General features: G+C 42.6%; 1 protein-coding gene across 1 annotated transcript in view; it reads left to right on the top strand.

The window, feature by feature from the left end:
* pde5ab (phosphodiesterase 5A, cGMP-specific, b) overlaps window positions 1-24,781 on the top strand; it is a gene marked incomplete at both ends in the record, with an annotated part of 127,398 nt that overhangs the window by 54,726 nt on the left and 47,891 nt on the right. Inside the window, one exon of the mRNA XM_080742229.1 lies at window positions 11,670-11,737. Within this exon, the coding sequence (XP_080598355.1) occupies window positions 11,670-11,737 (68 nt within the window). The remainder of the gene's footprint in view (window positions 1-11,669; window positions 11,738-24,781) is intronic.

Raw genomic sequence — 24,781 nt, forward strand, 5'->3', positions numbered from 1 at the left:
AGAACTCAGACAGGATACATATGTGACATTGGAAGTGCATGACTCAAAGAAATTAGCAGACACAATCGGAACTGGAACAGTGTGGACCTTTTTCCAGAGCGCTACCGTGTCGCTGCCGTGTCGGCAAACAGCCACACACACACATTGGGTCCGTCACGTCATGTCACACCACACTTTTGGCCCTACTCTTATCTCCGGCACCGTTGCCCCTATCCATGCAAAACACACACTCCTTGGCTGGCAAACCACAACCTCTGCCCCTGATTTCTCACATGCCCCTCTTCTAGCGCCACCATGAGGTTGCTTTTTGCAGACAACATTATTGTGTGTATATGCGACCTGACGGTCGATTATCTCCCGATTAGGGAGTCTTACTGGTAGTGTTAAAATGTATCATTTTCTCTCATTTTATTTCTACTCCACTACATCTCCATTATTGTGTGTATATGCGACCTGACGGTCGCTTATCTCCCGATTAGGGAGTCTTACTGGTAGTATTAAAATGTATCATTTTCTCTCATTTTATTTCTACTCCACTACATCTCAGAGGCAAATAAATATAATTTTATTCTACTTCAATTATTTACTACTTTAGAGACAATCGTGAGCTTGTAGATCCTTCAAATAATTATTATATTATTTGAACTTGCTAAATGAGTACTTTCTACTTTTGCTATTTTGATACCAATATTTGTGTACCTTTATTCAAGTACATTTTTAATTCTGGAAGTTTCTTTTCTTGCAACAGAGCATTTCTAAATTGAAGTATTGATTAGTTTACTTAAGTAAAAACAAACTGAGTGCTTTCTCCACCACTGCTGTGCAGTAGAAATGGTTTATGTTCAGCTGGGAGGTATTTTTATTTCTTTTTGCCAAGTGGCCGAACAGACACCCAAGAAAACATTAATAAAGCACAGCAGGGTTGTTTGATTTTCCAGGCCCTAATAAGTCACATTTATGGAACTTTGTTTGTATAGCAAGCTGTCCAATATGGAGAATATAAGTATAGACATTTTTTTCTGACTACACGTACCCCATGTGCTTGTATGAGCCAATAAGGGAAGGGGACCAAAGTCACGTGATTCCTTGTTTGGCTCGGCAAAAACCCTGACTTGTCTCACAGAATATGATTATTGGCAGAATCACAGAACTTGTTGCAATTATATATACTTCATAATAATAATAGTAATATTTATAAATATATAATGTAACAATATTGCGTATGTTCTGTAATGCAATTCCTCAGACTTACTACAGGGGGTCCTCCAAATCTTCCAATCCTTTTTTATTAACAACTTGTGCCCATATTCTGTAGCCAAAAATAGCAGAGTTGTGAGTTTCGGCTATTTTTGGCAAAGAGGTTTGGTGTAGAGGGGAAAAAGAGCAGACTAAGTACAGAGTGAAAGGTCAAGTTTATTAAGTATTGATGGTTCAAATGGTTAAATATCTGAAAACAGAAATTGACATGAATCCAAAATACACTGATGATTGTGCTGTCAAACAATGAAACTATATGGAATCTATGAGAGGTTGTGGGGGTCCCTGCTTCATCTCTTTCTCAACTAAGGGGTCCTTGGCCTGAAAACATTGAAGACCCCTGGTTTAGGCATTAGTTTGACTGAGGTTACGTTTAGGAATAGATTCAGGCATATTTTTACCCAAGTTATGTTTAGGAATACCTGGTGGCGACCGTTCAGCCTCCTAGACACATGGAAACCAGAAAAAGAACAAAACTATGGCACCACCTCTTTAACTACTTAAGCCCTGCTTTACCCTGTCTATTTGAAAATAGCAGATCTACAACCTCAAAACGTGACAGACATCACGTTGTGTGTGAGCTATGCCAATGCCAATTATCTTTTGAGCGCTGCTAACCGCTCCTATGTCTGTCAGAGTGGGGGGTCTCCAGTTCAAATATGATTATCTTTAACTCACTTAGCGCCGAGCGAGCCAGATTTCAATATGAATCTGCGCTTATAACGCCAGGAAATAGCTATATTGAATCCCCAAAATCACATTACATAAACAGGTACACGTGCCTGCAGATGCCACAAGATGACCACTAGAGTGAGCCATAGCTCATAGACTTTCCATGGTCCCATGTTAAGTCAGAATAAAAAACAAGGTTCATGACATAACAGGATGGTACAATGACATGCTCTCCATTGACATTCAATGGACAGGCCGCGGGCCGCCATTTGAGCTCAATACTGCTCAATTCGTGCTTGATCGTCTCAAACCACCATTGGTATGGGCATCGGAACGTATATAGATGCCACACAGAAAGTTTCCGAATCAAAATCCAACCTAGTGAAGCTACGTGAGGGTCGGATGGTTTGCATTGAGCCTAGCGGCTAACAGAGGCCTACGTAAACAGGAAGCTATGGCTTAAAGGTGACGTCATAATCGTATCCTTTTTTTTCACGGTTTTCATCTGTATGCTAGTCGAAGGTAAGCTAACCGTTCCGCTCCGTCTATCAACCCAAATTAAAAGCTTAAACAATGCTTTTATATAAAAGTCGCTCCGAGTCGCTCGGCACTAAACGCCATCATTAGTTAGTCGCCCCGAAAGTCGCTCGGCGCTAAGTGAGTTAAGGGGGGAGGGTATAATCTCAGAGCTCATTAGCACTGTTACCGCAGTACACAGCAAACACATTAAACGTCTAAAATTGTAAATAAAGACGTCAAAAGACATACATTACTGTGTTTACGCGGCTGGTCATGACGATGGAACGGCAGTGATTGGTTGTCATGTAAAAGCGGCCGCACGGCTGAAACGACGGTTTATGTTCTGTTTATGAAGTCGGTCTTGTTTTATTTCTGCATTACCAAAAAGACACCCAAGCTCTATTTGGAGTTTAAACAAGGTGTTTCATTCCCTTCGTTAACTATATCCCAGCTGGCATGGACAGCTTTTTGACCCCCTGGGGCTGCCATAACAGATTTCTCACTCATAGTCGCGTCTCTGAGCTATGCTGCCCACCAGTGGTGGAATTTATATTTATTTTTAGTTGGTATTTTTATTTAGGATTATTGGCTGCTGTAACAAGTGAAAAATAGCAGATATACAAGCTCACAGCGGGCCACCGAGTGCCGCGCTGTGAGCTTGTAGATCTGCTAGTTTTGAAAATGTGTGCAAATCTTTGAATATATGTATTTTAAAAGCGAACGGTTGTAACTCAAATTTTGCTTCTGGGTGGTCCCTGTAACTAAATACTTTGAGATGGGGGTCCGTGGCCAAATACATATCATTTTGGGGGTCCTTCACATGAAAAGGTTTGAGAACCACTGACACAGTAGACTCTCAAGAACAGACCAACTGTGCTCCAGTTAAGTGAAAAGGAGCTTTTCTTTGACAATGGCTAGCCAGATTGCTGACATAGAAACATAGGTTTTTCAAAAAACCTTAGAAAATTCGAATTCTCACGATTTTTCAAAAATAGCAGATCTATTCATTCATTTTATTATTTGTATTATCCGTTGTTATATTTTATCTCTTTCCTGACATGGTACCTGCCAGGTGAGCTAATGGCACGCACGCCACATTCCTGCTATCTTATCCCCTTTAGAGCTGGAGCAAGCACGAGAAATAGCTTTTACAGTGCAGTGCACAAGTGCATGAACAGAATACTATCCTGACCATTAAGGGGATGTCTGTGCATGTAAACATAACCACTGTTTAGCCTTTTCTCATCCTCTCCCTCTCTCTCTCTCTCTCTCTCTCTCTCTCTCTCTCTCTCTCTCTCTCTCTCTCTCTCCCCTGCACTGCTATCATTCTGTCTCACACACGCTAAACATTTACCATAGCATTAGAAAGCTTTACACATCCGCTATCTACGCGCACGTCCAGCCAATAACATGCTACACGCATGTCAACACAGATGTCTGCGTTCCCTCAGCGCGGAGGGCCTACATGTAAACATGAGACGTTTAGGAGGGAAACTTCCTGTGGGAAGTCGTGTAAAAGCAGCGTGGTTCTCTGACCTTTCCATGTCAAGGACTCATGGGAGTAAAATAATGTATATGAGTACCAGTGTTTGATTCCAGTGTTGACCTGGGGGTTTGAGACCCACAGGTTGAGAACCACCGGACTTATTGAACTGATAAGGGACAAACTTGGTTCCTTAGTTGTGGGAATCAATCAATGACACAAATCTTACCACTTCAAAGTGCTCATATACATTATAATAAGCTATAGGCACAGCAGCCATTTTGGAGAGAAGTTGGTTCTGAAGGCTCTGTTCCATTCTGGTCAAACAGAGTCATGGTGCTGATATTGTGTTGGTTCACTGGAAACACTCTGCTAAATGGCAAATGGTGCATTTATATAGCGCTTTTTATCCAAGGCGCTTTACATAGATTGTGCATTACATTCACCCATTCACGCACACATACACCGGTGGCGGAGGAAACCATGCAAGGCACAAACCTACTCACCGGGAGCAATTAGGGGTTCAGAGTCTTGCTCAAGGACTCTTCGACATTAACTCAGGGGGAGCCCGGATTCGAACTGGGAACCCTTCGTGCTCTAATAACGGTTTCTCTACCCCTGAGCTATGCCGCCCCACCTGTGGGTTTCAAAGTGTGGTCCAGGGACCCTCATAGTTCCTTGCGGTGTGTGACCCCTTACGGGTCCATTTGGTTCCATGTGTACACTCTCAAGAGTTATGGGGGTCCTTGAAACAAAAGGTTAGAGACAGAGCCTTCATTAGTATCATTGGTAACACCTTTGAAGGAAGCGAGAAGAGCCTAACTCTACTCTCCCAACACTGCTGAATCACAGTGTATTATTGCCCATGTCCTCAGCCTCTCAGAATGCTTGCTACATTCCAAAAGCATCTTCCTACAAGAATTCTGATACATATATGTACCGTTGTTCCCTATTGAGCTTGGCACATTTCCTGGGGCAAGCTGCCCAGATCACACATATCACACGTGTCTTCTTATTTGTTTCACTCTCAAAAAGCACCTGCAATGTAGTGCATTTGAAACTACATTGCAGTGCACATTAGAGTTCTCAACGGGCCTGAAAATTAAGGCCCGGCCCTAACTGGGCCCGAGTGGGCCGACCCGAAGCCCGGCCCGACCCTAACAATTATCATCATTTTCGGCCCGAAAACCCGAAAGCCCGAGAGAGAGAGAGAAAAAAAAAGAAACGTCGCCAGTAGGCAGCTGGCAGCACCAGTGTCTCAAATTACAACAGTGAGAGAACGGACATATAATAGTTGGCGAAATGGCAACTTCACGTGTTAAATTGTTCATGAAACATGCAAGGTTCTGCACAAAATGTGCTAACGTTAAATCCCTGTTGTCAACAGTCAATCTCAATCATACAGCTCTCATCCTCTCTCTCCCTGCCCTTGTCGCTCCCTGCGTGATTTATGTTTCGTCCTTTCAACGGTCACTGCCTGACGCATCGTCAGGCAGCTGGCTCGGCAGATCTATAAACCCAAAACGTGTTCATCTGGCTTGCATTCTGGGCTTGCAGATCTGTTGTTTAGTGCGCGACACCACCTGACTACCATGCTTAAACATATACAACTCAGGCATGTAATAAGCGGCGCACTGCGGCTGTAAACCCTTTAATATAAATGCACACAGCAGCAGCAAAGGACACTTGATTAACCAGAAAGCATAATGGAATTAATAATATCTTACCAGCCGAGATGATCGTCTCTATAAGGTAAGAGGATGTCAACGTATGGTGCTTTTAGGTTGGTCATGTTGATGTTGTTGTTAATACAATCCTCTTAAGTCCTTGTCAATAATATCCAGGTTGGTTCCGCTTTGAAAGTAGTTTTCTTGGATTTATAACTTATTACAAACTTGTGAAACTGCCTGCTGCCTTTTAATTTAACATGCAGCTCCAAACTTTCATCGTAGCCGCTCCACACGGAGCTAACGGTGACTCGCTGCCTGTGACAGACTTCCGTATATCCAAAGGTTTCGATTGTGACGTCATCACAACAACCAGACTGCTCTATGAGACTGATAGACTATACTTCCGTATGCGTCACCGATCATCCTTGGTCCATTGGTTAGGAACTTAGCCCGGAGCCCGGCCCGGCCCGACTAATTATTATAATTTTTGGGCCCGGCTCGGCCCGATAACGTCGGGCCGGGTAGGGTCGGGTTCGGGCCGAATTTGAGAACTCTAGTGCACATCATGGGGTGATCACTGCTTGCCTCCTGTGAATTGTTTTATTTTTATTTTTGTTTATTTTCCGTTCATTTCGTTACTGAGTGAGGTCAGCAGACAAAGTGACGTGAGTGAGATGAAACAACCTGGGAAATGTGCCAATCTCAACAGGAAACAATGATAGGCTACATAGTGTTTGATACAAATTATGTGATGCTATTATGATTGTTTATAAGTAACGTATCTAACTTTGATATTGTGCCATCACTCATAATTCTATAATACATTAGGATATGACATAACATTTGGTAGGCTGTAGTAGGAGCCACATTGTCTCCTCTAGGCCTGATATCCATTGTTTATGTTACAGCCTATCTGTTATGGTTCAGCTTGTGCTTGTAGCTATAGTATAACTATGGTCTGGCAGAACTACCGTACCACCTGATCTGTGTCAGACTGCTCTCTAACGTACTTCATACATTCGTACATTAAAGCAAACTTTTTCATGTCAAGCACCCCCAAATTGACACTTATTAGCCTGCGGACCCCCATTTCAAAACATATGCCATGGGGAACCCGATTTAAGGGAAGATTTTTAGGGCCCTAGCAGTGATTCTCAACCATTTTAATTTCAAGGACCCCCAGTTTGACGTGCATTAGGCTACGGAACCCGTTTAATGGCATTTCTGTCTCTGGGACCCCAATCTATTTAACTCTGAGAGTGTGCAAATGGAACCAAATGGACCCGGGTCTATTTGGTTCCATTTGTACACTCTCAGAGTTACAGACCCATAAGGGTCCACTTAATTTTGGTTCCTAACTATCATTTAGCTGGGGACCCCCTGGAACTCCCCTTATTTTTCTTAGACATATTTTTCTTCGAAATAATTGCATTCCAAATTCCAATAATGAATTGCACTTTGGCTGTTAAAACATCTAAATCAGATCTAATATGAGCTTCTAGATCTGCAATTGTTTTATAATCTTTAAAAAAGGTGTGCAAATATTTCAATATATATATCGTCGTTGTCGGGTGAAAACCTTGTATGTCCAAAACCGTTCGTTTTGCATTTATCATTTTAAAAATGATTTAAACTAGTGAAAACAGCCGATCTACAAGCACACAACGCCGCGAGGCGTTGTGTGCTTGTAGATCGGCTGTTTTCCCTACTTTTGTGCGACGGCCTTGTATGATGAAGCAGGGCTTTACTTGCGAAAGAACGTACACATTTGAAACTTGGAGATACGAGGTTTCCACCCAACAACGACGATATATATTTTAAACAAAATGGTTCTCCCTGTAACATTTTCAGATGGGGGCCAAGGGGGTCCGTGGCCAAATATATCAATTTAGGGGGGTCCTTGGATCAAAAAAGTTTGCAAACTAACCGATATACACAACACTGCTGAAAGGGGACCATGAATACCCCCTCCCCAAACCACGCTACCCCCACTGCAACCTCAATAAATGTCATAACATCAGCCCCAGCCGGTTTGTTTGAAATAGTTTTACAGCCTTCACCCAGATGTATGTATGGCAGAGGACAACGAACAACATTGTTGACAGAGAGAGAGAGAGAGCGATGTGTGTGTGTGTGTGTGTGTGTGTGTGTGTGTGTGTGTGTGTGTGTGTGTGTGTGTGTGTGTGTGTGGACAGGGAATTACTACTTTGTGGGGACCTCATGTCCCCACAAAGATAGTACAATCCTTGCACAATACCTTGTGGGTACTTATTAATAGGTCCCCACAAGGTGTTTAGGGGTTAGGTTAAGGGTTAGGGTTAGGGTTAGGGTTAGGGTTAGGGTTCAAAATGAATGGAATGTCCCCACAAAGATAGTAGACTATGTGTAATGTCCCCACAAAGTAGCAATTGCAAACCTGTGTTAACTGGAGTATTTCAAATGTTCAATACTTTTACTTTTACTCCACTACATCTCAGAGGCCAATATTGTACTTTTCTTTTTTTACTTTACTTAATTATTTGACAACTTTAGTTATTAGTTACTTTGTAGATTTTTTTTAATTTTTATCCTGACCTCATGCATCCTTCTATGCATGAGGAGTCCAAGTTGCTTCTTTTCACCTGACAGTGGGGATTTCCCTGGTTTGGACGTAGCGCGTGGAAGGAACATGTTATTCCAACCAGTTCCTTTCCCCTCCATCAAGTGCCCCGGCTGGCCAGGGGGAGGCATTATTGAGACCAGGATTACTGCATGTTTTTGTGAGGGTATCAACCCTAGGAGACACAGGGAGAACATGCAAACTCCACACAGAAAGGCCCTATCCAATTAGGATACGATTCGGGTTTGGGTTTTGGTTAAGACATTTAGAGGTTTGGGTCGCAGTTGGAGGTTAAGCCGGATTCATACTTTTGCATGTTACAATGTTACAATTTAGCTATTTAGCAGATATCCGTCCATGTGCTGTTTGTGTTTGTGTGTGTGAATATTCAAATGGATTAGTCCTGGGGTTGATTTTATTTTTCTCCCAACTGCAAGAAGGCCTTCTTTTCTCTTTTCTTTTTTTTATCCCATCTGCCAGAAACAGTAACAGTAATACAGTACAGTAAGTACAGCAACCTAAGGCGGACCTGTTCGTGTAGGCAGATGGGCGGGCGCGGTGAGTCTCTCCGCAAGTCTCCAACCAATAGCATGTGTTCTCCTCCCCCCTCCCCCCTCTGCTCCTCTGCTCAGCGCAGAGAACGCTGCTGCGTCATGACGTCAACATGTTCGGTGTGACGTTCTCTGCACTCTGATTGGTTAGGGAAATTCTTCACTTCCTCCAACAGTGATCATAACGCGATCGCCCAAGTACAGTAATTACATACTTTTATAGAAAAACATCTGACAGGAAATGTGTTAATCCAAAGTGATTTACAGTAAGCAGGGAGAAGGTGCATATGAATAGTAATAGGATCAGTCTAACAGTACAATACCCAAAAACCAAATCAATAGTCTTTACATTGAAACTATACATACTACACCAGTGGTTCCCAAAAGAGAGATTAGACATTTGCCCATGCAAGACCCAAACTAGTGAAAACAGCAGATCTACTCTCATCTCGGCCCTACTCTTAACGCTGCCACCGTTGCCCCTAGCTATGCCAAACTTTGCACACACACTCCTTGTCCTCCTGCCCTCTTCTAGCGCCACCATGAGGCCGATTTTTGCAAAACACATTTTTTGGACACTGCTCCTACAGATTTTGCCCTAAAATCACGCAAAGCAGTACACAGTATCTAAAGTCATGTCATCAACATGGATCTGTCCCATTTCCCATATTCCCTCCAGATTGGCGACGATTGCCTTCTAAAGTTTGTTTGATATCTCCCGATTAGGGAGTCTTATGTGTGTGTCGTGCGTGTGCATGTGTGTGTATGCATCTCTACTGGAGTGGAATCCTGGAACATATAGGACACACTACAATCAGACTGGCTCACTCTGTTTTTCCCAAAGTTAAGACTGAACTAAGACTGAACTGGGAAAAACAGACTTTTTGGTTTTAGTGCCCCAAGCACTTAGAATCACCTACAGCTTAAAGATCTGGCTGATTCGAAACTGGCAGACCTCCCCACAAAATGTGTGTTTGAGACAGGGGAAAGTTTCTGTTTTGTTTTGTTTCTTGACGTGAATATGACATTGTACTGTAATGCATCTCGTCAACACTGCAAATGAGAGCACCCTCAATGTCTTTCGAGAACAAAGGTTTAAATGAAAACCAAAATGTGTGTGTGTGTGTGTGTGTGTGTGTGTGTGTGTGTGTGTGTGTGTGTGTGTGTGTGTGTGTGTGTGCGTGCGTGCGTGCGTGCGTGCGTGCGTGCGTGCGTGCGTGCGTGCGTGCGTGCGTGCCTCATGTGTGTGTGGCACAGTGAAGGAGTCTCGCACTGTACCACCTTTCATCTCAACATCAGGTCGAAAGCGGGTCACCCCTTTTAGCGTTTATCGTTCCACAAAAACTCCTGCCTCTTAAAAAAATGGAAGGACGGGATTGTTTTTGCGAGCGAGCGGAGGTCCAGGTGGAGAAAGAGAGAGAGAGAGAGAGAGAGAGAGAGAGAGAGAGAGAGAGAGAGAGAGAGAGAGAGAGAGGTCCCTATAAGGGGGGGAAAGGCTGCGAGTGCGGAGGAATGAACCGAAATAAACTGTCCTTCTGGCAAGGCCTCATGGGTAAATACATCAGCATCATTCTCCCTTTTTTTCTTTTTTTTTTACCGATTTGTTCCCCTGCGAGGAGACGTGTGTGTGTGTGTGTGTGTGTGTGTGTGTGTGTGTGTGTGTGTGTGTGTGTGTGTGTGTGTGTGTGTGTGTGTGTGTGTGTGTGTGTGTGTGTGTGTGTGTGTGTGCGTGCGTGCGTGCGCGTGTGTGTGTGTGTTGGTTGCCCTGACTTTTAGAACACGGCAGCTCATTCTTAATGGCTTAATTGATGGGAGTGAGCGAGGGAAGGAAACTGATATACATGCAGGAAACGCACCCACACACACACAAACACACACACGTGCACGCCGTGGGCACACGCATCGAGCGAGTAAGACCTTTGGTTGCGTGTGCCATGTACTACGAGCCACGCACACGCAGCTCTGTGCGCACACACATACTGTAGACACTCGATGCGCTGAAACACACTTTCCGACCCTTCCGTGGACCTGACGCGCGCACTCGCACACGCACACTTCACCTCCCCTCATGAGGTTAGGTTTATATGAACACGAGTCCATTCCAAGGGGCTCAGTTTGTGTTTGCCGTTACCGGAGCCTAATAGCATTAAGCTAACCGCGGCACGCAGCCCACCGGCCCATGTCGTACCCTAATGTCTCTCTGCTTATGAAAATAACCCCTCTAATTCTCCACACTGCTGGTGGTGGATAAAGTACTCAAACAAACCCCAGTTACCTGAGTAAAAGTATATAGCCTATAAGCCTACTCCTGGTAAAATATATCTTAACTACAGTTGCCCTGTCAAATTTGTACTTGAGTTAAAGTACTGAAGTTCTTGCTTTAAAAAAAATACAGTGTGCAAAAGTACATGTTTTTGTCGGGTGGAGACCTCATGTCGGAAAACGTTACTTTAATTCAATTTGCCTTTGAAATGGAGTGGAGAGAATGTCATCCAAGGCATTGGTTCTCAAACGTTTCCATGCCAATATGAGGACCCCCCCCCCCCCCCCCAACATTTTCGATATTTTCCCAAAAAAGTACAGAGCTTGTAAATCTGCTATTTTTGAATAGCCAACATATACATAGATTAAAGTGGCCTCAAGGACTCCACCACAAGCATAAAATAAATAAATATACAAATACAAATACTCAAGTAAAGCAAAGATACTTGAACCATTTCCTTCATTATACAGCACTCAAGTAAATCTGTTACTGTACCCAGTGTACCCCCCAAAGGCCTCCATTGCACCTAGCCTAGCTGAGCTAGACATCCCAGCCATGTTAGTTAGCTAGATGCATTATCTAGGCTGGTTATACCAGGCTACATTGCACCATATGTCCATAATCCATTGTTTGTTTTGTTCATTGTCCTCCACAGAACTCCTTCTCCAGTGTGTTCCACATGGAGTATGAGGAGCTGCTCGAGGGCCTGGACGTCCCCAAAAGGTAAGACCACCCAGCTTCAAACCCAAACCTCATCTATTCAAACCTACAGTAGTAAAGGTAGGGTCAATTGTTTTAAATAACTCTATAAGCAGTGGTGGACAAAGACAATTTTTTTAGGCGGTGCCATACTGTATTTAGTATTTTGTCTATGGAGTGAGAGAGAGAGAGAGAGAGAGAGATGGAACAAGGTAAAAAAACAAGCGCCCTGACATAAAGTGAATGTATTGCCAGTGCCAGTTAGGGATGGGACGATATGAAAATTTCATTTCACGAATATTCCCAGATAGCAAAACCTAATTGAATCAACGTTGTGTTTTTGGTCAGGCTCAAGATTGAACCAACATTGATGTCAGACATAGAACAGACATCATGTTGCTCGTTATGATCAACATGGAAATAATGTTGAAATTTCAACTAATCTAGACAATAAATCAACGTTGATTCAACAATGATATGATCAACATTGAAATAATGTTGAATTGCATCAATATTGATTCAGCATTGCATTATACATTGAAACAATGTTATTAAAGGGCCATTTCAGCACTTTTTTCAACCTTCCTCTTAAAGGAGTAGTTCACCCCCAAAATGACTTTTTTTCTATTGATTACTCATGCCATGGAGACCTGAGTTCAATAATATCTTTGGGTTTTCGTTGCATTCCTAAGACAATAATTTGATTACAATAAATATACCCCCTTTGATTCTGGATGGGGACCCAAATGCATTTGGGTCCCCATCTAGAATCAATGGGGGTACATTTACTATATTCTTTTTGTCCTAGGACTGTGACAAAAACCCAACAAATATTATTGAACTCAAGTCTCCATGGCATGAGTAATCAATTAAAATAAAAATCATTTTGGGGGTGAACTCCTCCTTTAATATGCCTCAAATAATGCCAAGATAATCACTTTAATGTGACATCATGCCATATGTTTGAATGGTAGTGATGTCACTGATGGATGACCAAGTTTACCTCTGCAGAACTTTAACACCAAATAGAGTCAAGTGATTATTTGTGGCTTAAATGAGGCATATTAAAAACAGAGGAAGTTTGAAAAATGCTGAAATGGTTCATTAAGTATGCTTACTGCAGTGGTTCTCAACCTTTTTATACAAAGACCCCACTTTATAGGAACACTTTTGGGGACCCCAAACTTGATTATAATTATGCGATTAAAGGGGAATATTCAAATATGATGGGAGCTTGCAGATCGGCTATTTGCAACATAATCTTTTTAAGAAACCAAGGTTGAGAACAACTGCTTTACTGCATGCTCTATGAACAAAACAAACAGACAAATTATTCATTTGGTCGTTTATTCAAGATTTCACATTTTAGCAGACAACAATATACTTTTAAAGGTTTCCTGCCTTCAACATGTTACATGACCGAAACTCACAGTTTTCAAATGATCCAACTCCCATGAAACCGCTGGCCTCAAACTCCAAACCATTTGTCCTTTTAGCCCTTTGGCCTTTCTTGCCTTGTACCCCGCCATTCCTCTCTGGTGTGTAACACAGCTACTTCTGCAGTGCATCCTGGGGTATTGCAGTTCAGTCAACTTGCATTCAAATTTACGAACAGCCCCTGGGGAAAAAGAAGAAAAAAACAAACACACACAGGTTATAAAGCAGCAGTGGGCATGTTCCATTCCAAAGTGACATAAAATGTCCAGTGTGTCCTATTTAGTATTAGATTTTCATGCAGCCTTAACACCTTGATGTCCGAAATAGAATGGTGGTTGGTAGATTAGCCGTGACATTTCTATTATTGTATTGTGATCTGAGACATAATATTATGTTTATAAACATGACCCCGCAGCCCCTCCATCTTGAACAGCGCCGCTGTTTTTTCTTTTTTTTTTCCCCCCAGGCCAGTAACTCACCATGATTTTCTCGATTTCCGTTGGGATAGAATGGGGGTTTTGGCCGATCGTCGATGTCCCCGTGCGTTTCGCGTGCGCGATCCTTTCACGTAAATGTCCCCGCAAATAGTCCATGTGTGACTGAAGAACAGAACTGAAAAGTTTCGCTAGCATAGCCCCAAGCATGGCTGCAGGAGGAGCTCGAGTGTGTAGACAGTAAACGGATGGGTGGAAGGTGCCTTGGAGAAGGAGAGGCGCTGACGTCACCTCTGCTTCATGCACGGTCTGCATGAGCTATCAGTGCACGAGTGGTGACTAGGGAAGGTTAGACGATCGCCGATTTTCGGATCAAAAGCTTTTATTCCGGTTTTAAAGACAAAGTCCGGGAATGTACGACGTGGCTGAGAGTCCCTGGGGGGATGTGCGATATAGTACGGTTTTAACATTAAGGGGCTCCCCTTGGCTTAGAAGGTGTTAAAGGAGCACGTAAGACATTTTCAACCCCATCTCACAATAATGCTCGTAAAAAATGAGAGATCAGAGATCTCCATTATGTCCATAAATGTATTAGTGAATTTTCCCCATTGAATTGAATGGGGAAAATTCAAATGGCAAGACGGAATTCATTTGCAAGTGTGCCTTGCATCACGGCAACCACACTTGCAATTTCTGTCAAATTGTCAAATCCGTTGTAAAGTAGTAAACCTAGTATTTCCTGTGCAGACTCACCAACATGCAGTTGTGCATTAGTGTGTTCTTGAAGGCCCACTTCGGTCCCTTTCCCGACCAGTTGAAGATGCAGGCCTGACTGTTCGTCATGGTAGAAAGCATTTGCCTGATCATACTTTCTTGAGTTGATCCCTTCGACTTAGATTATCTAACAGATTAGATAGAAAATGGTTAGTGAGCTAAAGTGTACAGTGTGCCCTGTCAATAGGACAGTATTTAAGTATAAATGTAATGAATTTTATGAAATTTGTATTACCTCTAGAAATGGTTAGTGTGACATTTGCTTCACCTCCATGAGTAGCTCTGTAAGAATCCTGGTGTTTTTGTTGGCAGCAATGTCTTGAAGAAAAATAATTGGGTTTACATTTTCAATTTAGAATAACACTATACAACTCACATATCTTTTGCACCCCTAACTTTTAGTAATCATTAAGTACTTAAATGTTAAGCCTAAACAACACTGACAAAATTACATGCAAAAACATGACAAAGACTCTAAAGTTTTTAAATGCAGAAAGGTTAAGAAATGTATCAGAAAATGATAACTTGCCTTGCAACATTTTACTGGGCTCCCCTCCATGGAATCTTCCCTGTGGTGTTACAGCTGAACCTTTGAGAAACCAACAACATAGCATCAGCATTGCACATTTGGTCACAGTGTATGTGGGAAGGGGTGAATGGAAATATAGGCATCTTTACCCGGGCCAGGTGATCTGAAGTCAGCTGATCTGGAGGCATGTGCGTAGCTGTCATCGACGTCTAAAAGCAAGGACATACAACATTGTTTATATTGAACATGAATTGCTCAATTTTGCAAAACTAATAATAATACAAATAAATAAGAGAGATAAATAAGAGAAATACATACCATATTGTGCTTGTTCTGATGGCACAGTGTGGAGTTATTGGCATTCCTGGAGTTATTGGCATTTCTAGAGAAATACGGACACAATTTACAAAATAAGACAATTTAGCACCATTAAAGTTGTTCCATGTACCTAGTGCATGCCTGGTGGAAAGATAAATACATAAATAAACTAGAAGCAGTGCTCTTCCGAGCACAGGTCTCCACCAGGCCACACAAATCGGCCTGTTATAGCGCCACCATGAGGCTGATTTAAAAAATGTGGGGCAGAGGTTCTGAATTAGCATCCAGGGAGTGTGTGTGCTCAGTTTGGCAGCGATCGGGCCAACGGCGCCGGAGATTAGCTGGTAACAACCAGGCCACACAAATCGGCCTGTTATAGCGCCACCATGAGGCGGATTTGAAAAATGTGGGGCAGAGGTTCTAGATTGGCATCCAGGGAGTGTGTGTGCTCAGTTTGGCAGCGATCGGGCCAACGGTGACTGAGATTAGCTGCTCACAAACTGCGAGGACGGACGCACGGACGGACGCACGGACGGACGGACGGACGGACGGACGGACGGACGGAGGGGAAAACATACTCTCCCTCAGCCTTCGGCTGGTGGAGACAATAAAATATAATAATAAGTCTTAAATAAGTTAGAGTTTGTGCAATAGCCACAGCAACTGTTGAGTATAAAAAGGCTCTTGTTGACACAGGGACAACATACAATTCTTTACTTAAAATATATTGTTGTCAAATGACATCATGCCAACATTGACAGCTCCATGCAAAATAGTGACACTGAAGAAGCTACTGTAGCCTATATACACTCAACTTGACATTTAAACCAATTTAACATTTCCATCAGAGTAAGGTCTCCTAATCCAACCACCACCTATGAACAGACAGGAGACACAATAAGAGACACGTATAGAAGCATATAGTCTACTTACTATCACTCCAACTCTGCCAAGTAGCTTCCAAAAAAGCCTACAATGAGAGAACAAAAACATGAACTATGCTCTAACATTTACAATACAGTATGTCCACCCTGAGGCAGTAATGGGGAGGGCTTCACTTACCATTATTAGGCTGGTTAATGACTAAACATCCTCAGAGCAGCTTCCTCCAGAGGCTAGAGGGGAACAACATGAATATTGGATGCTATAACTTTTGAACTCATATCACAAGACTGATATGTTTGCATTTGTATTAACAGAAGAACTAAATGTTTATATATTAAAGCTCTCAAGCAATTAGATTTTGTTAATGCCATTTATTACAAAACATACATTAAACACGTCAATTCTATATACATTTCAGCAATCTGAAAACAGCAGATCTACAAGCTCACAATGTGTCACAATGTTGCGTATTGTGAGCTTGTAGATCTGCTATTTTCAAAGGATTAGTATACAGTAAATTTGAAAACAGAAATGAACATTCTGCACAATGAGTACTTTTACTTTTGGTACTTTACGTACATTTCTATCATTTTACATACACAGACAAATAAATAAAAATACCTTTTCATCCCGAAACAGGCTAACAAAATGGCAAGCATATAATGCTATTTTGCCAATAAGGCAAGCTACAAACTCCGGACTAAGATGCAACACAATAATTCACAAATGAAACATTTAGTCAAGCAATGTCAGCCAGGTGATGCTATCTGAACAGCAAAATAAATTATATTGTCAAGAACTTACCAGTTCTTCTCACACACAAGCCAGGACAAGCCACACTGGTGCTACAGCAACTGTTTGAAATTTGAAAAACTCAAGTCACATGAGATCCTGTGGGTCTCGCGAGATCTCACAAGAGGGAGGGGAGGAGAGTGGGGTGATCAGGAGGAGGGGGGGCACCACACACATTGAAACCATGTCAATTCAATGTAGGGCATTTCAACATTGAAAAGTCACCATTTATACTAAATTGATTCAACAAAATGTTTTCAATTGTTGAAATGGTATGTGTAATTAAACATTGAATCAACATAGCTTTTTCAACCTCAACCAAAAATAACCAATCTGACCAAAATCCAACATTGAATCAATGTATTTTGCTATCTGGGTTGTGACAAAAGATTTACGATATTATCGCGATAATCAAAATCCATTATTCTGGGGCGGAACATATGCCAAAAAATAGCAGTGAGCTGTGATCAGCTAGTCGTTGTGAGCTTGTAGACAAAGACATTTGATAGAGAGTGAAAAAAAGACTTTATCAAGTACGTATATTATAAGTACGTTTTACCAACAGAGGGTTTAAGTGGTACCGGACATGCAGCTTGGCAAATAAAAGGTGAATTGATCCCAGTGCATGACAGAGGACGCTATCACGATAAATTAAATCTCCACCATACGATTATCGTATCGTATATATTTGTATCACGATAAACGATACGATCGCATATCGTCCCATCCCTAGTGTCAGTGTGTGTAAGCCAGGCGTCACGGAGCCAATGATCCCTTTAAGCTGAACTGACAGTGAATGAAGACAGACAGAGAGAGAGTTCAGCCCTAAACTGGTTACGCTCGCCGATGATTTCAGCTCTCTGAGGATGAAGGATGAAGTAATCCACCTCCCCGCCCTGCAGTGGTGGAAACAGTTCTCACATTTCTTCTTCTTATTATCTTAGTATCAATACTGCAATATAGAAATACTCTGTTACAAGAAAAAGTCCGGAATTCAAAGTGTACTTGATTGAAAGTATGAAAGTGTTGGCATCAAAATGTACCAAAGTACCAAAAGTACAGAATGTTTGAAAATAGCAGATCTACAAGCTCACAACGCGTTGCATCGCGACGCGTTCTGAGCTTGTAGATCGGCTATTTTCAAATAGCCAAGGTATAAAATAGGGCTAAAGTGGTTTATGTATGTTTTATAAGATTATAATTTATATCTGCAAAGTAACTAGTAACAAAAGTTTTCACATAAATGTAGTGGAGTAAAAAAGTACAATATTTGGAACCGAGATGTAGAGGAGTAGAAGTAAAAGTATTAGAAACTGGAAATACTCAAGTACAAATACCTAAAATGTTACTTAAAGGGGGCCTGTCACCTAAAGGGTTACTGTCACTCATCTTAAAAAAACAAGTTAATATTTGTATGATGTCATTGTGGGGATGCGCAATTATAAGCCAATCAAATTAATTATCTGTATAGCCTGACTGTATGACTACTTACTGTACTGGTCAGCTGTTGTTGGGCAGATTACACTGAGACAGTTTCAGACTGTTTCAGGATCCACACTGGAGAGAGACCACATGACCTACTGTATCATTCTATTATAATTTCGGGGTGTGTCAGCGGGCCTTTAAGTACAGTACTTAAGTAAATGTACTTAGTTACTTTACACCACTGCCGCCCTGCCAGTATCACATTTGATGGTCAACTGGATGTTTGAGCCTTCACCGATATACTGTATGGGTTTGGCCCGGCATATCATGCCATTAGTTGACTTTTTGACAACGTTGCGGGCAGCAGTTCCAGCAGAGAGCTCCAAACTTCCCCTTTTTCGCTGGGAAGCATTAGCCACTTCATGCTGGGGGATGAGGCCTTCCAAAAGTAGTGAAAACAGCAGATCTACAAGTACACAACGCCTCACGGTGCGAGGCGTTGTGTGCTTGTAGATCGGAATTTTTTGGGTGGTTCTGGACATACAAGGTTTCCACCCGACAACGACGATATGAAAATTAGCTTTTGGCTAACCAAGGCTCATTTACATGGACGGCTTGAAAACCCGACATGTTGATTAATGTGCACTTTCCCCTGGTAAATAAATAATACATAAATAAATGCTGTGATCTTGCAGGCTTCGGCTAGCAGCAGGCTGCAGTCCAAGAGAGATGTACTGTACACGCTTATCGATCTGCTGTTTTCTTGCAAAAGCTTTCCACACATTACAGATGCCGGGGTTTAAGTGGAGGACAGCCTCCTCAATCACTGTCTTGTTTACGGCCACGGAGGAAGAGGCTGCTGCTCCTTTCCTTTATTTTTATTTTTTTGTCCTTGGAGGCCGTCCCAGACCTGTGCCTGCCTCTGTGCTGGAGGAAGTACTCAAATGTTTTACCATAAAACAGTAGTGTACAGTAGTGCAAAGTACGCGCAAGCACGCGTGCGCAACACACACACACACACGTACGTACGCACGCGCACGCACTGTGACATGAGTTTCAGACTATTTCAGACTATTTTCAGAGAGACCACATGAATAATACTATTATAATTTCGGGGCATGTCAGTGGGCCTTTAAGTAAAAGTATCAATACTGCAGTGTAGAGAATGTTCAAAATGTACTTGAGTAAAAGCAAGTATTAGCATCAAAATGTACTCTTAAAGTATCAAAAGTGGAAAGTACTCAGTGAAAAGTTATGCAGAATGTCCTGTTTCACAAGTTTTCAAATGCATAAAATGTTAGTCTTTAATAAAGAGCAGATCTACAAGCTCGCAGCGTGTCGCATCGCAAGGCATTGCGGGCTTCTGGATCGACTATTTTCAAATGTGTATGGCTGAAGTCGTTGATGTATGTTTGTAATAATAACAGAAATCTGCAAAGTAACTAGTAACTTAAGTTCTGAAATGATTCTAATGGGGTAACAAGTACAATATTAGGTTCTGAAATGTAGTGCAGCAGATGTAAAAGTATTGAAAATTGGAAATACTCTATCAAAGTAAGAAATACCTCAAACTTGTACTGAAGTAGCCTAATAGTACTTGTGTACATGTACGTAGTTAATTTACGCCGCTCACGGTGTAACGTGCGTGCGTCACACGGCTCGCGGAGCGGCCTCGCCTTGATGTGGGAGGCCAGCCGAATGTCGAGGCTCGGCGCGGCGAACGTTTGTCTTTTATAGCGGTTGACAGCTCTATTAGTTGCACATGTTGGAGCTGAGCGGCTTGCTTTCCAAGTCCTACAGTCAATAACACGCACGTGTGTGCGTGTGTGTGTGTGTGTGTGTGTGTGTGTGTGTGTGTGTGTGTGTGTGCGCGCGTGCGAGTGCGTACGTGTGTGTGTGTGTGTGTGTGTGTATGTGTGTGTGTGTGTGTGTGTGTGTGTGTGTGTGTGTGTGTGTGTGTTGTGCACGCGTGCTTGCGCGTACTTTGCACTACTGTACACTACTGCCAAATGCCTGCCACAAGTGTAGTAGAATTAGAGCAATAGATGTTGTGACCAATTTACTTGGTCCCTCACAAGAGAAATCATTGTTTTATGGTTAAATATGATCCGGGATGACTCTGAGTCAGATGTACTTAGGAAAAGATTCAGGTCAGGATATGAAATTTAGAGGTAAAAGTATGAGGTCTGTTCTGTGTGTGTGTGTGTGTGTGTGTGTGTGTGTGTGTGTGTGTGTGTGTGTGTGTGTGTGTGTGTGTGTGTGTGTGTGTGTGTGTGTGTGTGTGTGTGTGTGTGTGTGTGTGTGTGTGTGTGTGTTTGTTTGTTTGTGTGTGTGAACACGTGCATGTGTGTGTGAGAGAAGCTTCCCTTTTTTGGGGGCATACATTCAGCTAAAATAGTGGATCTACAATCTGTAGCTGACATATTTTCTAGCGTATAGATTTGGATGTAATAACTGTCAATGATATTTGCGTCTGTGTGTGCTTTATGTATGAATGTATTGAGATGATAGCTCCTTGAGATGCAGCATCTCATTTTAGAAGGGGTCCTATACACCTTCTTGTTTTAAGTTTTTCAGAAAACAGATCCAGAACTGATCCAAAACAAGCCGTGTGATATTTCTTAATCATTTCACCCAAAACGTTTATAACAATATATAACTATTGACATAAAAATAACTCTGTCTGTCAGTTATGTAACATGAGAGGATTAAATAGGATTAAACCTCATTTCGGCCCAATTATTTACTGACTTACTCCAAACGTTTTTTTTTCTTACAAAACTATGATACCAAATATCTTTTTTCCTATTTTGGCCCAAGTCACATCATTATACTAAAAGAGGCGGGACAGACATGATCCTTTTCAATGTGGAGATAGGGAATTTTACCAGAGGTAATGTCATGTCTTGAGGAGCTGACTTAGGCAAAAATAGAATTATCCTCAAAAAATGACTTAGGCCATTACTTTAAGAAGGTGATGATAAGTAACACATTACATACAATACAGATACACAATACACACACATAGGGATACAATTAGTTTGCTCACCCTCGCTCACCCACACCCCCGGCACTCAACTAATTTCAAACCAAGAAATTGAGAATACAGTACTATGACCTGTATGAAAGTATGAGCAGTATTAAAAGCATGAACAGGTTGTTTTTGAGATGTGAACACAAGGAAGTCTTGAAGCGGCCAAGAGAGGTAACAGATCTGAGAGAAAGAGGAGGATTGTTCCAGTCAAATGGAGCCTTGTAGACTAATGACCTGTGTCCAACTTCAGCAAATATTTTACAGGAACAGTAAAATAGGGATGTTGTGTATATGTCTTAGTGGATATGGTGGTCTTTCATCAACCTGGAAGTATTTATGTAGTGTTCATATGCGGTGAAAGCTTTGATGTTCTCTTGTTTATAAGGAGGACCTCTGTATACAAAGATAAAGGGAGGAAAGAGCTTGAGTCCTGTGGTACTCAGAACAATACATACCAAGTCTGTGTCATAGCAGCTCAGATGGTCAGAACATAACATAAGGCCAAAGGATATGGACCTGTGTTGACCACCACCAAACAAGCCCATAGGGACAGGACGAGGTGAGCCCGTTTTATGGGACATTGCGGGTGTCCCAGGTTGATGATAGCCTACATATGTCAAACTCAAGGCCCGGGGGCCAAATTAGGCCCATGAATGAATTATCTTTGGCCCGTGGGGTGACATTTAATTACTATTAGAACTGGCCCACTGGTGCAAATGCATGTGAAATGCCTGGGATTCGAACCAAGTCTCCCGCATGAAAGTCCAATATTTTAACCATCAGAACAAAGGGATATAATACAACAAGTCTCACAATGCACTGCTAGTGCATTGGCGAGTATCGAGGGCCTGTGACCGCAAGCCCGCGTTTAAATAAACATTGAACCAGTCCGGCCCTCGACTTGTACGATTTTTAGAATTTTGGCCCACTGTGTATTTGAGTTTGACATCCCTGGCCTACATTATCATCAACATTGGCCATCATAATGTTTCCATCAGTGACCACCAGTCCTGCATCTGGTCACCCTATATGGACCACATATTGTTGCTGTCAGGTGTTCTCAAACCTTTTCATGGCAAAAGATCCTTGCGGACCCCCATCTGAAAAAAATATGAAATAGCAGATTTAGAAGCTCACAACACATCACATTGCCAATAATAATAATGGATTGCATTTTTATAGCGCTTTTCTAAGCAAGTTGCGAACTCAAAGCGCTTTACAATGGTCCATTCATACATTGGGAATGAGTTGCAGGCTTGTAAATGTGCTATTTTCAAACAGCCGTTGTACAGTACAGCACTTGGGTTAAAGCGACTGAACTGATTTTGATGTCATATTAGCACATTTAGCTGAGGACCCCGTGGAACCCATGCTCAAGGACCACTGGGCGGTATCCGGACCCCACTTTGTGGTACGTTTCCCACTATGGGTTGAGCTCTGACCTGCCCACCCATCAGGGTCAGTGCCCACCCAGAGCTTTGTGCTTTTTGTCGTGGGAGCTTCTAAACATCTCTCCCCTCTCTCGGGAGGGTAGTGTTGTCAGATCTAGGGGAAGGGGAAGGGAGGGGAGATGAGATGAGATGAGAGGCAGAATGAGAGAGAAAAGGGCACGATTAAAATAAAAAGCACAAGAGGGGGAAAAAGATGGAGGGATGGAAAGAATGAGGTAAACAGCTGGAGGACGGAGGGAGGGGTGGAAAGAGGGCAGTGATAAGTCGAAGCACGCCAGCCAGGGAAAGGATGTCACAGGGATGATATAAGCCAGGGGTCTGGGGATGGAGGAGTGGGGGGAACGCAATAACTACGCAATAACTTTATCCCCGACTGTTCGTTCAACTCTATAATAAAGTAGGCCGTGTTCGTTATTTGAAACCTCAACGTGAAGTACAAAAGAGTGGTCTCGGTGGGGGAGTCCTTGGTCGGAGACCGAGTCAAGGCAGAGAAACTACAGAGTGCTTGTGTGTGTGCCAGCCTGCATACGTGCCTGTGTGTGGGTGTGTGTGTGTGTGCCTGCATGTGTGTATGGGCATACAAATCTTCTTGTGCCTACTTGCTGTACAACTAAATTAATTTTGTATTTGTTCACGGACCCCCACCTGAAAATGTCATGTGCCAGGGACCCCATACCATTTCTCTTAGAACCTTCTGAAAATAGCAGTTCTACAAAGTGAGTTTGTGGCTTGGCTATTTTCAAATATCCAATGTAGGTTTATTAAAGTGCTCATGTGGCCTACAGAGTTGCTTCTTTTGGGCTTGCTTTCATGGACGTGGTTTGCTTATTTCTCTCGCAAAATCTGGCAACACTGCTCCACAGGCCGCTGTGTGTTTCGCGCGGGCGTGTGTGTGTGTGTGTGTGTGTGTGTGTGTGTGTGTGTGTGTGTGTGTGTGTGTGTGTGTGTGTGTGTGTGTGTGTGTGCGTGCGTGCATGTGTCTGTTTGCATATGTGGGTATCGAGCAAGTAATCCTAGGAGGGCGGCATGGAACATGGAATTATGGGCAGCGTGGCTCCGAATGAAGGCCGCTGGCGAGCTAGCATGGCTGGCTTCAGGATGTTAGCTTTGACTATAGGGGTGAACCACGGGAGTGCTTTTTATAGGGACAGCCACCCACCCCCCCACCCCCCCGCTGGCCTGTGGATTCTACAACTACAGTACACGGCGCGTCACCACCCAAACAGGAAACGATTCGGTCGAGTTGATTTGAGGTTTCTTTAAGCCTCCACTTCCTGAAAACACCAGTCGACAAGTTGAGCAATTAAGCTGTTTTAGTTTTTTACTCTGGGGGCGAGCCTGATTCCTATTCCAAGCTAATTCAACCTTCTTACATTATCTGCCTATAGCCAGTAGCTATTTAACACAGTAGTTCAAACACGGAAAGGGCAAGGTCCCCCAAATTCATATGTATTGGGCTGCGGAGCGCCATCTGAAAAGAGTTTGTTCCAGGGACCCCCAGAAGTAAAGATTTGTGTTAAAATGTTAGCTTTTTAAAAAAAAAAGAAATTGCACAAATCTTCAAGATCTTTCCAGAAATAGCAGATCTAAAAACTCAAGAGCTTCATGAGCTTTATAGTGACTGGGCACAAAAGATGTTTTTAAATCGTCAGACTGTCGGGCTGAAACCTCGTATCTCCCAAGTTTCAAATGTGTACTTGTTCTTAAAAGTAAAGCCCTACTTCATCATACAAGAGTGTCGCACAAAAGTAGTGAAAATAGCCGATCTCGTATCGGCTATTTTCACTACTTTACTTGTCCCATATGCCTGCCGGCAGGGGCGTCTAAGGGGGGGAAAGTGGGACTGAGTTACTAGGGCCCGAGGTGGAGGGGCATTAATTATTTTATACTTTAGCTGTTGAAAAATAGCAGATGTACAAGCTCACAGCGCGGCATGTGAGCTTGTAGATCTGCTATTTTTGAAAAGTTGTGAAAATGTGTGCAAATCTT

The sequence above is a fragment of the Nannobrachium achirus genome (genome assembly GCF_963921795.1).
Source record: "Nannobrachium achirus genome assembly, chromosome: 14".
Lineage (NCBI taxonomy): Eukaryota > Metazoa > Chordata > Actinopteri > Myctophiformes > Myctophidae > Nannobrachium > Nannobrachium achirus.